We start from the raw sequence: 14134 nt of genomic DNA, 5'->3' as shown, positions 1-14134 counted from the left end.
TGGCCCCTAAAGCGTGCCTGCTACCTTCCGAAAGCCTATATCGCCTCTCACATGAAGAAGTCTTGCGCTGTCGTCGGGTCAATCAGTTCGAGGTTGCCGTAGTCCAAGAAGTTGTCAAAATCATTTCTCTCATGCTGCTCAATCTTCATGGGAAGTTGCGGTGCTTGCAAGGCCCCAGAGGAATGAGGAGGCAGTTCTGAGAAGTCGAATGCCACAGCGTCAGCCGCAGGCGACGAACTGGAATGCGATAGACCCGGCAGATCATGCTCAGGAAAGCCACCGAGGCCTGTCGCCACCAGAGGTAGAGCTTGGTCCATCTCAGGAAGATCTGGGAGCATGCTCGACACCTCGGCCATCTCAGCAGGCGTCAGCTCGCGGTAGGATGGGCTGGGTTTGTTTCCTGTTGAGTACCCTGGGCTGTGGGGTGGAGTGAACGAGAACGTGTCCGGGGGGAAGCCCATCACCTGATCCATGGCCAGAGTGTTGTGCTGTGGCATGCTGAAAAGCCCCATGGACTCAAATGGCGAGCTATCACGAATGCTGAGATTGTCCATGGTGTCAGTTGGTGGCGAGCCCCAGCTAGAGATAGAACAGCTCGACGCCGAAGATGCGTAATAGTCCTGTTGCGGCTCGCTGTTATTCTTCCTGGTTCGACTGGCCTTGTCAAGGCGCTCATCCATCTCTGGCCGGTGTTTCCTTGGCCGCCCTCGCTTGATCACCTTCTTGACCACGCCCTCGAAGGCACCAATGCACATTCCTCTCTGTCGGTGCCTCGTCAAAGCGTCATGGCGAGCGAATGAGTTTCCACAGAGACAGGGGTATGGCTTGCTACCAGTATGGATCTTGGCGTGGCGTTTGAGGTCATGGCCCCGAACAAAACATTTCTTGCAGTGGTCGCACCTGAACTGGCGATCACCAAGATGGGTCTGAACGTGAGATTTGATATTCTCTTTCCGACCAAATTTCTTGTTGCAGTCATCAAACTTGCAAACCCACTTGTTGTCCACTGGATCTGGGCCCTCGATATATTGCGCGATGTCGTCGAGGGTTATGTTGGTCTCTTCAATCGATGCCTCGATACCCGGCTCTAGGTGCAGGTCCGAGATCGACATGCGGCGTGGGGAGAGCGCTGGCCTGCTGGGAGAAGTGCTGCCCGCAGCATCCTTCTTGGCTGATAGGACGGGCACAGGCTGGTCTTCGAGCTTTGGTGCTTGAAAGTCGCAGATATCACCTTTTTCGGGACTTGATTCCAGTTTAAACTTTGTTGCCTCTGTTTGTTGACTTGATGGTGGAGTCTGAGCTCGTCGACGAGGGCTTGGTACAGGCATCTCAGCCATTTCAAAAGCCGGCGCAACTGGGGTCGCTGGGAGTTCGTGCTTGAACTCTTCCTGCTCTATGATGCCTTGCAACGACCTACCTCGGGTCATCGGCACCGGGTATGGTGATTGAAGAGCAGGTGACGCTTGTAATGAACGTGAGTACTGTATTGGCTGGTTGTGTTGGCTGAAGGGCGGTGTAAGTGGAAATTGTGCTGATGAGCAGTTAGCCAGGGTCTCGAGCGTTTCCCGTACTGATCAGTACTCACCAGTCTGAATTTGTTGTGAAGGTGTGTGAGGTCGCAACTGGGTCTGTACCCGCAGATCCGGTTGCGACATCCTCCGGCTGTCGAAGGAGATGCCAGTACTTTGCTGAAACTGGGGACCTTGAGCATCATGGAAATATTGAGGGTTATTCTCATCCATGAGGCCTATCGGCATCCCGTTCTGCATCGACATATTCATATCGCTGAAGTACTGCTGCGAATGCTGGAAGTCCATGCCTGGGGAATTCTGATGCATGATCGCATTCATTGTCATATTGTCGTAGGGTGACGCTGGAATTGAGTTGGACGTCACTTGAAACATACCACAATCAGGAGAATTGGGCATGCCAATGTGCATGTTTTGTTGTTGGTGTTGCTGGCCCGGTCTTGCTATTCTTTGCTGCTGCGCTTCCCGCAAAATCTGTTGTCCGTGGATTGATCCTAGGTTAGTCATACTTACCGTGCTGCCTTGCTGCTGTTTCCGGATGGGGCTTCGTTGTAAATCGAAAGATTGGCCCCGTCTGTGGATGTTGTGGCGTGGTTGTTGAGGCATGCTGGCGGAGACCTTCATGGCTTCGAAGGCTACAACGGGTGTCGAGTTCTGTCTCCGATGTAGCCTTTGTCGTTGCTGAAGAGATGAAGGTGGATTGGACATCATGATTGGCGAGATGAGTTCGAAATGTCGTCTTGTCGAAGGGTTGGTCGTTGTACGAATTGTCGAAATATGGATCCTTCAGTGGTTCGAGACTGCGCAAAATGCAAACGTTAGCCTCTCGTAGCATGGCCAGAAGTGGTTTCTCCCGTCTCGGACTCACCTCACGCAGCGCAATGGGCTGCGGACCGGGCAGCGGTCTTGTGTTATATAGCTTTCACCAGCCGCAGGAGATTCCTGACGACTTTCTTTTTCAGAGAAGGGCCCTCTCGGGCAGGTATAGTTGGGAGATCAGAACTGGATCCCGAGAGGCTTCTCGATTGACGGGTATGTAGGTCTCTTAGGTCTGGGAGTGTAGAGGTTTGTTCTTGCGGGTTGGTATGGGATGGGAGGAGGATGGAGGATCAAAATGAACTGCGAGTGCAGGGTTCAAAGTAAGTCATCGCTGCGAAGAAGTGGTGGCTCAGTCAACAGAGGCGTTCGATGCGTCGTCGGCACAGCAACGAGATCGTAGGTTGGGATCTGGAGGCGCGTCACGGGCGGCAATTTACCCGAGCGCCGAGCGCGTTCGCTAAGCATCAGCTGATTGGATCAGGTGCTCGTTGACAGCTGATAGCCTGGCTCGCCTGGACAAGCCTACGTAATTGGGGCAGACTCATCCCCACGAACACCCCAACTCGCCCACTACGCCCCCGATTGAGGCCCATTCTCGTCCTTGCTTTGAAGATCGCCTCTGGACTTTATTATTCCCACGTCGTTACTGCCGTGTTCGCCCAACACTACGAGAGTTTCGTCTTCCCCTGGTAACGCAGGCTCATGAAGTTTAATTCTGACAAAACACAGTCAATGGCACACGACTAGTAAGCAAAAAGCACATGCGATGAGAAATGGATGTGCACGACTTGCGCATGGTGGCACCTCCGATTAATTCAGGCTTGCTGATTCTCGAGCGTCTCACAGAGTCACTCTCGTCATATTGGAATGCCTTGACGCCGTCGGAGCTGGGATTGCTGGATAGATTGTGCGCTGAGATGGCTGAAAGCTCAAGTTCTGACGAAGTCATCTCGGACTGACAAGAACTTGTGCTCGGTACTATCGACGTGGCCCTGGCTTTTGTTTGACCGAGAGAGAAATACCCTTTCATTCGATCAAACTCAATCTCATCGCTGGTACCAGTTATCGTGGCCAATCTCTACTGCCTGTCCTACCTATTACGATGTCGCCGGATCGAGCTGATATGCACAAGCCGAATGGAGCTCCCGCAGACTCACGCTTGAACAAGGTTTGGTATGATGGCTGACGCGTTAGGCCGAGGTGTTGTCCCTCCGGTGCAGGAGGCACATGAAGCAGAATTGTTCATCTGGCTATCTAAACAAAACGTCCCAGAACAGGTTTCTTAGGCCCATCCTGTCGACTTTTTCGGTACTTCGGATACGCTTCGCGGGTTTTCACCTTACGAATGATCGCTCAATGACCACCTCGCTTCACCTTGCGGCCGACACCAAGTCATAGGGCTTCCTCACAATATGCTTCTCAACAACATCGGATTCGAGTTCTACCGAGCTCACCTTGTCCGCCGTAGTGACTCAGTCGCCGACACCCCAACCTGGCAGGTTTGACTCTTGCCGCTGTCGCGCCTGCCTGAATGACGGTCTCTAGCAAGCTACGCTTCAGGCCCCTGGAAATATCGTCGCCTAGCTACGATTTATGTTGGCTCCTTGACTCCGACCTGCAATTCGAGATGTATTCCCTCCGCGTGCCTCAACCTCCTCCGTCTTTGGGGGGGCGTTCTTGAAGATGAGAATCGATGCGAAAATGATATCCTGGTCTATACGAATTGCATGTTTGCTGCAACTATTGACTGCATTCGCACCAACTGATCTCTGCTACACAGTACGCGAGCAAGGCCGTCACTGCTTGTTCAATCAAGGTGGCCTCCAAGCGATGAGGATACTTCCAGGTCCACCTAATCTTATGTGAGTACGCTGCATGACCCTAAAATATGGCACCGTCGCAGCATTCGATTTCGAGAAAATAGCATCGACATTACTCCGTAGAACATTTGGATATGCGTTGAGGGCGAGAAACGACGCGTAGAGGGCGCGCCACTTAGAAAGTCACGTGTGCGATAAGTTAAAAGGCAATGATGATTGCATAACATGGCAAAATTGCCAAGCCCCCACAGGAACTTTTGAATTTCTCTTCGATGTCGTCTGCAACTGTTCTGCTCCAACCACCATCTTGCATCTCGAGGATTGAGGAAGACAGATTGCTGTCGAGGTAGGCTTTCCTATCTTCCACATTCCCGACTCTAGCTAACAATACTGTCAGATCCTTTGCACCTTCCTTTTCCCTCTTACTCCCAAACCACTCTCAGACCTCCACCATCACTAGGTCCTGTACTCCCGCCAGTATGCAAATCTTCGTCAAAACCCTGACTGGCAAGACCATCACTCTTGAGGTTGAGTCCAGCGACACCATCGACAATGTCAAGTCCAAGATCCAAGGTAGGTGGCATCGCGAAAGGCCCGCGCATCGTCGCAGAACACTAACACTGCTTCCAGACAAGGAAGGGATCCCTCCCGACCAGCAGCGCCTGATCTTCGCCGGCAAGCAACTCGAAGACGGCCGCACGCTTTCCGACTACAACATCCAGAAGGAGTCGACCCTTCACCTGGTCCTGCGTCTCCGAGGCGGTGCCAAGAAGCGCAAGAAGAAGGTGTACACCACGCCCAAGAAGATCAAGCACAAGCGCAAGAAGACCAAGTTGGCCGTGCTCAAGTACTACAAGGTCGACGGCGACGGCAAGATCGAGCGATTGAGACGCGAGTGTCCCACCAAGGAGTGCGGTGCCGGTGTTTTCATGGCGGCTATGCACAACCGACAGTACTGTGGAAGATGTCACTTGACTTATGTCTTTGATGAGTCCAAGTAGATTGAAGCAATGCAGGCAAAGGGGTGATGTGCTTCAAAAATGGAACAGCCTACCCAGCTCCGTCTCAAAGGATGCTAGGTGAATGCAGATAGCAGGCCGCATGGTGGGCACGATAGAGCAGATCAAAGAGCAGCAGAATCAATCTCTGTCTACAGCTTCACCTTTGCATGTCTCTGGCTCTATTGCGACCGTTCAATCATTCCTCAGGTATTTTCTTTTCTGATTTATTTTGCCGACCCAACAGAGCGGCTTTTCGCATCGGCCGCAGAGTTAGTTCGTGACTCGTACTGTGCTTAGAGTGCCAGTAACAACCTGGGTGGGGAGCAGAAGAACCAAATGCTGACCAATCGCGTCACCCCCCACATTCAACCATCCACGCGCGTTATCGATAGCGCATTGTTTACGAGGACTCCGTACTCGGTGCTCATTGTCATGCAGAATCCCGCCGAACCACAGCATTAATGCTACAGAGGACACAACAGATTCACATATACGAACCAAATACCGACTTGGTGGCCACGATGGATCTAGAACCAACGCTCCACCCACATCCGCTCCCAGACTCACACCACCGCAAAATCGAACTGCAATCCGCCCAAGATCTCACGTATCTGCAATCCAACCTGATCGCCTCGGCGCGCCAGAGACTCGATCTACATTTCCCTCCTTCGGCGGCACAACGACAGCCGAAGAAAGCGCAGCCCGCGACGGTAATATCGCTCGACGGGGTGAAACCCACCACAACTCAAGACTCACAACCTACACAACAATCAGTAACCGCGACCGGCGATGCGGGCGAGGGCGAGAGCGAGGAACACGAGGATCCCATGCGCGCCGCCGTCCGCGCGTACGTCGACGCCTTCATCTCGCGCATCTACTCCTCGGCCTCTCACTCCATGACGGTCAACGGCCTGGACGTGACGTCTCTCCCGCCCACGATCTTGACCACCCAACACCCCGCCCCGGTCTCAGCCGACGACGCGCCGGGCTCGAGCGGGGCCTCAAAGGAAGAAAGAGAAGGCGTGGATTTCATTTACGAGGCGCATGATACGCGCCTCCAGGAGAAGGTCGCGAATATGTATGCCGAGTTGGAAAGTCTGACGGTGCAGGTTGGACAGTTGAGACGGAGGGCACCAAAACACGGGGCCGAGGCATTCGGACGACTGTGCAACGAGATAATCGGAGGAGAAGATGAGCATTTTGAGAGGGCAGTCGCCGCGTCAAAGCAGGAAGCGGCGGCGGCGGAAAGTGACGGGGTAGGCGTGTTGAAGCTGAATCCACTGCCGGATGGGTGGTTCGAAGATCGCAGGGCCATGTACGAGCGTGGCACGAATGGACTTGCGGCTCTTGCTGGGTTGGCAGGGCGGCGTGTGGACGGGTCCGCCTCCGCCTCCATCTCCGCCGGCAATGGGCCGAGTCTGACGGAGACGGTGGGTAGAGTCCAGCGGGCAAGGACTGTGGCTATGGAGTTCGAGTGAGACGCGAAACGGGGGACTACGATGAAGTCAGCATGAACGGCAAAACGGTTATACGAAGGCGTCGAGTAGGCGAGTGCCACCGCTGCGAGTGGGAGCATCGTGTGCCCACAACGTCGCTCCCGATGAGCGACGAAACTACAACATTGGTGGTCAAACCGGCCAGCAAGTGGTACTTGGCAACCCGGTATGCCTCGCGTAGGAAATAAGTCTGGCGATACCTTCAATATCTGACAGTGGAATCGAACCCCCTGCTATCGATTCGGATCGGCGGCAGGGTATATATGAAACCAGCATCAGTGCCTGTGGCACCTTATTTACGGCGTACGGACAATATCAGTCTGCTGCCGACATCTCTCCAGGCAACCTGTCTAAGGGAAATATGTATGTGTGGAACTGCTGGAGGGAACCGGTCGCAGACGGCGGGATAACGTGCCAATACGTGCACGCTGATAGCGATTGGATAGAATTCTCGAGGATGATTGCTCCAGGAGTCAGATCGTTCGATCAAATGCATATGCGGGCCAACGACCACCTCCGTCCTGTGGCGCTGCGACCTAAGCCTTCTGTTTCTTCGACCGCCGACACAACCAGATCTTTTCCATGTCTTTATCGTCACTCGGTAGTGTGAGGCACCTCGCGGTTCTGGACATGCTTCTAATTCTTCCCTGACCCTGCCGTCCCAAACCCTGTTGCCTGTGCATCCTCCAAGGGCATCTTCGGTCCTTCAGAAGGCACATTTTCGGCTTGCGCAGGCGCTGAAGCTGGAGCGGGTTCTGGCTTTGTTACTGGGTCCTGGGCACCATCTCCTGGAGCCGGTTGGACCGTATTGTTGGCTTCCTTGTCGGTAACGGGATCGTTCCTCGCCCATTTCGGAGGCTTTGCATATGCGGGATCTTGCCAGGGACCTTCATCGCTGAATTGACATCCGCCTTCGCACTCGCAGGTGCCACCAAACTCCTTCGGAAGATTTTCTGCGGGAACCTGAGCGAGCAGTTCCTTCTGGTAACCTGAACCGAGGACGTGGATTTTGGCGACGGTGATAGGGTCGAGGAAGGATTTGACAAAACTGAAGACGCTGCTGAAACCCCATGGAGCATTGATGATGTACAGTTTGCCCAATCGCTCCGGATAGTAGTCCTGCGAGATGGCGCTGACAGACTTGAGGTAGCCGTAGACCGAAGGAATTCTGCCCACCCCCACACCCTTCATGTCCATGATGGTGCAGCATGTCTCGAGAAGCTTGCCTGCCTTCCGCGAGCAAGCGGGCAGTCGCGGATCGGCCACTTTCTCGTACTCAACAACCAGATTCTGAACCATGCGCTCTGCAGTGGAGATTTTGTACATGGCGTTCAAATCAATCTTGCCATACTGTTCGATATAGACGGGGCGGCCGTCCTGCATGCGCTGTCAGTAATCCCAGCAATCCTTTGTTTAAATCTGATATTTTCCCACCTTGTCAGTTTTGTGATAGTACTGCGGGTAGTATTCAAACATCTGCGGTCTCTCCTTGTAGTCAAAGGTTCGAACCAGGTCGTCGGTACCGAATTCTTTCCGCCACTGCTCGTTCTTGACAAACCTGTGGCACCGTTAGTACCTTGCCACGAAGTGACAGTGGATGGTCGCACATTGCCTTGGCATTCTCGACGTTGAATTTGCGTGCTCTCAAGAAGCGTAGCAATGTCAAGGTGTCCAATCGGGCCGTGTAGCCTTCCTTCTCGAGAAGGGCTCGCAGTTGGTGGACTTGGGCATTTTGTTCCTTGGTGGTGTGGCCGGGATGACCTGACTGATTCTCTGGGGCAGTGGTAGGGAAGTCGTAATCGTCATATTTCGGATCCAGCTCCATAGGGGGATTTTCTCCCGTCGTCGACATGGTGAGAGCGTGGGGGGCACGAATTCGTGGCGGTCAAAGTCTTCTCCTGTGCAGAGATGCGCAGGACCGAAGGAAGGGGGCGACTGTAGCAACAGGGAAATAGAGTCTGCTCCAGACTCACGGGGCGAAGTCTACCTCTTATTACAGATCGAGAATGGGAATAGCAATAGCCAGCAACGAGGGATGTGAAGGCACGGGCGTAGGTGTTAGGTCGTTGATTTGTTCCCTCCAGGCGATATGACGTACCCGCAGTTTCTGCCCTTGCTGCCCCTGCGCTTGCCCTTAGCGACGCCCACGCTCAACACGGGCAAACAAATAATTTTCCCTCCAGCGACGGCAGCCAGTCACATCTCCCACTAATCGGCACTGGCACTGTGAATGTCCAGTCTTGCTTGGCAGCGAAACTCGGCAGTGCGTGGAGGATTAACAGACGGGACGCTGCTCCCGAATCTTGACTGACCATTCACAGGTCCTAAATGTGACTCACCTCCTGTCCACCAAGAGAATTCACGCAAGGCTCGAATCACGCGCATGAGAAATATCCTCCGCTGTTGCTGGACAAATTCATTCACAAGGTCGCGCAGCAGAGAAGCCCTCCTGCCTGGACTATGCCATTACAGCGTGCCCTAGCTGTCGAGATCCAGGTTGTAGCGCGATCCATTCAAGCATAACAGAAGCTGCGCCACGGAAATCCAATATGGCGCCCAAAGGCCAGAAGGCTGTTGCGGGCAAAGGCAGATCGAGCGACGACACCAAGGAGGACCCTCTTCAAGCAGTCATTGTTGCCGACACTTTTGAGACCAGATTCGCACCATTCACCTTGGAGAGACCGCGGTGTCTGCTGACGCTGGCCAACACCCCTTTGATCGAGTATACCCTCGAGTACCTGGCAAGTGCTGGAGTTCAGGTAGTCTACATCTATGCTGGTGCGCATGTGGACCAAGTAGAGGCATTCATTGAGACCTCCCGGTGGAAGTCACAGCAGTCCCCTTTCGAGAGTGTCACATTTCTCAGGTGTCTCGCAAGCTCGGTGGGCGACATCATGAGGGATCTAGACCAGAAACATTTGATGGTTGGCGATTTTCTCGTCGTTAGTGGTGATATTATCTCGAATTTCCCCATCCAAAAAGCTTTGCGACAACACAAAACCCGCCGAGAAAAGGACAAGAATGCCATCATGACCATGATCTTGAGGGAGGCCGAAGCAGGAATCCATGACCATAGCGGTGGCGTCGTGCCCACATTCGTACTGGACCCGACCAAGGAAAGATGTCTACATTATGAAGAGGCCTTCCCAGGCACTCAATTTACGTCGCATATTGACCCAGAACTCCTGAAGATCCCAGAGCTCGAGATCCGACAAGACCTTGTTGACTGCCGAATCGATATATGCACTCCGGATGTGCTCAGTCTGTGGTCAGATAACTTCGACAATCAAACGCCGCGCAAGGACTTTCTATTTGGTGTGCTCAAGGACTGGGAATTGAATGGAAAGACAATCCACACATATATTGTCCAAGAAGACTACGCCGCTCGGGTTGCTGACTTCTGGTCGTACAACATCATCTCCCAGGACTTGAAAGCGGGCATCGTCACGTCAATAGCGGTCGAAAACAACGCTTTTGGCAACACACACTACCGCCGCTCCCAGAACGGAGTCATTGTGGATGGACAGGTAATTGCAGCAAGGCATACGAAGCTCGACTCGGGCTCCATTGTAGGGCCGGAAGCCTCTGTTGGACGAGGATCAGAGATCAGAAACAGCGTGCTCGGTGAACGGTGCCATATCGGCAAGAATACGAAAATCGACAAGTCCTACATTTGGGACGATGTCTCTATCGGCAACAACGTCAAGATTTCGCGAGCGATTGTCGGAAACGAGGCTTTCATCGGGGATAACTCTGTCATTGAGGAGGGCAGCCTGATCTCGTTCGGCGTTAGGATCGCCCCAGGCACGACTGTCAGAACTGGTTCGAGAATATGCCGAACCCAGCCAGGAATTGATCGTGAATCGAAGAATGACGCCTTCATAGTTGGTGATGCGGGAGAGGGCCAAGCTTATGCCGACGACGAGGAGGACTATCTGAGTTCAAGATTATCAAGGCTCATTTACGAAAAGCCCGAATTTGCAGACTCGATCTCCACCTTGGAGTCTGATCTTTCCTCTGACGAGGTCTCATCTCTGGGCGGATCGAGAAGTCAGAGCTTCGGAGACGAGTCTACTGACCGATTCCAACATGACACTGTTGCCATCCTGGTCCAACGAATGCAGGAAGGAAAGCACGCAGATGACATGCTTAGTGAACTGATGGGTCTTCGGTTTAGCGGAGGAGCAGATGAGACACAAGTACGCCGAGCAGTGGCCGTCGCGCTGATGAAACATATCCACAGCGAAATCGAGAATGGCGTGGCTGCCGCCGATGCGACCAGACGAGTGCTAACGGCATACAACACGCTCATCCGCCGGAAGGGAGCAGCACAGACGACCGATGAGCAAGCGGCATTCTTGCTTGATGCACAAAGAGATTTGACTCGAAGGAAAGATGGCGGCAAGACGCTTCTATTCGTGGCCAAGGACCTCTATGATCTCGAGGTATTTCCCGAAGAAGCATTCACCGAATGGTGGGAAGACGAGAGGTCGAGTAACGAGCCAGAAATGGCGGAAGTGCGGAAGCCAAGTTCACAGTTTATCGAGTGGCTCGAAAACGCTGAAAGCGAGAGTGACAGTGAGGAAGAGGACGATGATGAGTAAATGCTGCTGCACAGTGGTCAGGAATCACTGATACGCTCTCAAGAAGCGAAGCCTAGGCCGAGCAGCCTGGTCCCTCTCCGGCTGGGAGCCGTGCGAACGTAGCCTCGCCACCATCGTGCACGCGTCCATAGAGCACTCCGGAGCGTCCAGATGAATACGAGTATGTCACCATGCTGCGAGGCTCACAAACATCGTGAAGGCGCTGCAGGGCAGGGTCCGGATGGCACGGAGGGGCAACAGTAGGAAAGAAGTCGGGCCTTGGATGATGCAGTCAGAAAGCTACAGGGAACGGAGCCGGAGCCGGACGATCACGTGGATAGAATATGACGATAGACGGGCCTGAACATGCTTCGACTGGGTTAGTGGCAGCACGCCACCTGCAAACTTGGACTTGACGCCTCGTTCGTGACTGCCCGCCCCGGGCCACTTAACCGTTGGGCGCCTGTACCTCGTACTATGAGCGCCGTGCCCCGTAGTGCCACCCGAACTGCGCTTTGCCTCCTGGTAAAGCTGGACTGTTCACTTCGGTCGTGTGTCAACTCGAGACTTTCTCTCAGCATTTGCAGGTCCCATATCTTGATATCTACAGGGTTAGTCCATGTGTCCCTGATTGTCGACTACGACGACGAGCTGCCGTCACCCTCTTTCTGTAATTGAGTCGTCTCATCATCCCGTCACCTGCTTCTCCGAACATCCCCTCACTAGCAGCCTGTTGTCTCGTCCGGAGACGCAGCTGCCTCAACCCAAGTCATCACGCCTCCTCAGTCCAAGAAACGAAAGGTTGAGGAGTGCGTCACCGACGCGTCGAGGCACGATCCCGCAAAAGCCCGCAAGACACATACACTTCCTGCGCAGGGCCCATCTACGCCTATCACCGAGCACGGCTCGCCGTCCCTCAAGGCCATGGATTCAGAAGACGACTTCATGTCCGATCCACCTAGCGGGGACGAGATGGAGTTTGAGGAGGGCACACAAGACAGTGACATTGGCAGTATCGGAGGTGGTGGGTGCATCCAGATTCAAGCACCATGATCACATATCGCTGACAAAGATCGCAGACTTCGACCAAGATCATGATGGTGGCTTCGGCTACGAGAAAGACATTATTGGAGGCACCCAGAAGCCTTATGAAGTCGACTACAAGATCCTGAGCCCGGAAGACATCCAAAACCAGCAAGAACGTCAATTCAAGGAAGTCTCGGCCATTATCGATTTACCCGTCGAGTTGACCGCTATACTGTTACGTTTTATGAGATGGAACAAGGAGAAGTTGATTGAAGCGTACATGGACAATCCCGAAAAGGTCCTCGAGTCCGCAGGCCTGGGACCTACATTTGCCGATGCACCAAAGACGACGAGGGTCGACGGTTTCGTCTGCGATATTTGCTTCGAAGACTCACCAGACCTGGAAACGTATGCCATGAAGTGCGGCCATAGATGCTGCACTGATTGCTACACTTCTTATCTTACGCAGAAAGTCAAGGAGGAAGGCGAGGCCGCTAGGATCGAATGTCCTTTCGACGGTTGCCACAGGATCGTGGACTCCAAGACCCTGAAATTCCTCGTCGACCAGAGCGTAGTGGATCGGTATGAAGTCTTACTGACTCGGACCTACGTCGACGACAGGGACAACTTGAAGTGGTGCCCGGCTCCCGAGTGTGAATATGCGGTGGATTGTCCCGTAAGGAAGCGAGATCTTGGCCGCATCGTGCCTACAGTGCGATGTGGCCACGAACACTCCTTTTGCTTTGGTTGTTCGCTGGCGGATCACCGCCCAGCGCCTTGCGCTCTCGTCAAACGATGGCTCCAGAAGTGCGAGGATGATAGCGAGACCTCAAACTGGATATCAGCCAACACGAAAGAGTGCCCGAAGTGCAACTCGACGATCGAGAAGAACGGAGGCTGCAATCACATGACGTGCCGGAAGTGTAAGCACGAGTTTTGCTGGATGTGTATGGGCCCCTGGTCGGAGCACGGAACAAGCTGGTACAACTGCAACCGGTTCGAAGAGAAGTCAGGAGCAGATGCTCGTGATGCTCAGGCACGTTCACGACACTCGCTGGAGCGTTACCTCCACTATTATAACCGATACGCCAACCATGAACAGTCGGCCAAACTCGACAAAGACTTGTGGCTGAAGACGGAAAAAAAGATGACTAGCCTTCAAACACAATCTAACATGTCGTGGATTGAGGTGCAGTTTCTTGATACCGCGTCCAAAGCCCTCCAAGCCTGCCGCCAGACCCTGAAGTGGACATACGCCTTCGCTTTCTACCTTGCACGCAACAACATGACCGAAATCTTTGAGGACAATCAGAAAGATCTGGAGATGGCCGTCGAAAACTTGAGTCAGATGTTTGAAAAGCCGGTGCATGAACTCGGTGGCCTAAAAGTTGAGATTCTTGACAAGACGACGTACTGCAACCGAAGGCGCGAGATATTACTGAGCGACACGGCCGAGAACCTGAAGAAAGGTATGTAATTCCTCACCCACATTTGATTGCATCGTGCTCACATCGTGATAACAGACCAATGGAAGTTCAACGTGGAGTTATAATGTATTAGGATAGACTATGGCGGAACATCATCAGCCCAGTGTTGCCATCATGAACATGCTAAGCGAGGCGTTGGCGAATGCACGGCAATCTGGAGTCATTACCCATGGAAGATGGCGTCCTGGTCAACAAGAGTCGGAAGGATATGAAGGGCGGAACTGGCAGGACGCTAGCATCAGGGGAGTTGCTGCAGGCCTTTACCCGCGGTATGTGCTCCTCTTGCCGCCGAGGATATCAAGTATGGGCGATGAGGAGTTGGTGGCTCCCCTCTACCCGAGCCACAGTTACACGTAGCAAGTCGAAATACAAA

General features: G+C 53.5%; 6 protein-coding genes across 6 annotated transcripts; 4 read left to right on the top strand and 2 right to left on the bottom strand.

The window, feature by feature from the left end:
- Positions 1-47: 47 nt before the first annotated feature.
- G647_04328 (uncharacterized protein) lies at positions 48-2237 on the bottom strand (the record flags this gene model as incomplete). Its single annotated transcript, XM_008728672.1, has 2 exons — positions 48-1531; positions 1586-2237. The coding sequence occupies 2 exons, from the start codon at positions 2235-2237 to the stop codon at positions 48-50; spliced, it is 2136 nt and encodes a 711-aa protein (XP_008726894.1).
- A 2410-nt stretch (positions 2238-4647) lies between these two features.
- On the top strand, positions 4648-5169 carry G647_04327 (ubiquitin-40S ribosomal protein S27a; the record flags this gene model as incomplete). The annotated part of the gene is made up of 2 exons (XM_008728671.1): positions 4648-4741; positions 4799-5169. 2 exons carry the CDS (start codon positions 4648-4650, stop codon positions 5167-5169), a joined length of 465 nt encoding a protein of 154 aa, XP_008726893.1.
- Positions 5170-5690: 521 nt separating this feature from the next.
- Positions 5691-6647, top strand: G647_04326 (uncharacterized protein; the record flags this gene model as incomplete). The annotated part of the gene is made up of 1 exon (XM_008728670.1): positions 5691-6647. One exon carries the CDS (start codon positions 5691-5693, stop codon positions 6645-6647), a length of 957 nt encoding a protein of 318 aa, XP_008726892.1.
- Positions 6648-7301: 654 nt separating this feature from the next.
- On the bottom strand, positions 7302-8517 carry G647_04325 (uncharacterized protein; the record flags this gene model as incomplete). Its single annotated transcript, XM_008728669.1, has 3 exons — positions 7302-8042; positions 8100-8223; positions 8273-8517. The coding sequence occupies 3 exons, from the start codon at positions 8515-8517 to the stop codon at positions 7302-7304; spliced, it is 1110 nt and encodes a 369-aa protein (XP_008726891.1).
- A 697-nt stretch (positions 8518-9214) lies between these two features.
- On the top strand, positions 9215-11269 carry G647_04324 (uncharacterized protein; the record flags this gene model as incomplete). Its single annotated transcript, XM_008728668.1, has 1 exon — positions 9215-11269. The coding sequence occupies one exon, from the start codon at positions 9215-9217 to the stop codon at positions 11267-11269; it is 2055 nt and encodes a 684-aa protein (XP_008726890.1).
- Positions 11270-12172: 903 nt separating this feature from the next.
- On the top strand, positions 12173-13826 carry G647_04323 (uncharacterized protein; the record flags this gene model as incomplete). The annotated part of the gene is made up of 3 exons (XM_008728667.1): positions 12173-12272; positions 12328-13743; positions 13798-13826. The coding sequence occupies 3 exons, from the start codon at positions 12173-12175 to the stop codon at positions 13824-13826; spliced, it is 1545 nt and encodes a 514-aa protein (XP_008726889.1).
- Positions 13827-14134: the final 308 nt, after the last annotated feature.

The sequence above is a fragment of the Cladophialophora carrionii genome, assembly GCF_000365165.1.
Source record: "Cladophialophora carrionii CBS 160.54 unplaced genomic scaffold supercont1.3, whole genome shotgun sequence".
Lineage (NCBI taxonomy): Eukaryota > Fungi > Ascomycota > Eurotiomycetes > Chaetothyriales > Herpotrichiellaceae > Cladophialophora > Cladophialophora carrionii.
This window is presented reverse-complemented; position numbering and strand designations above follow the sequence as displayed.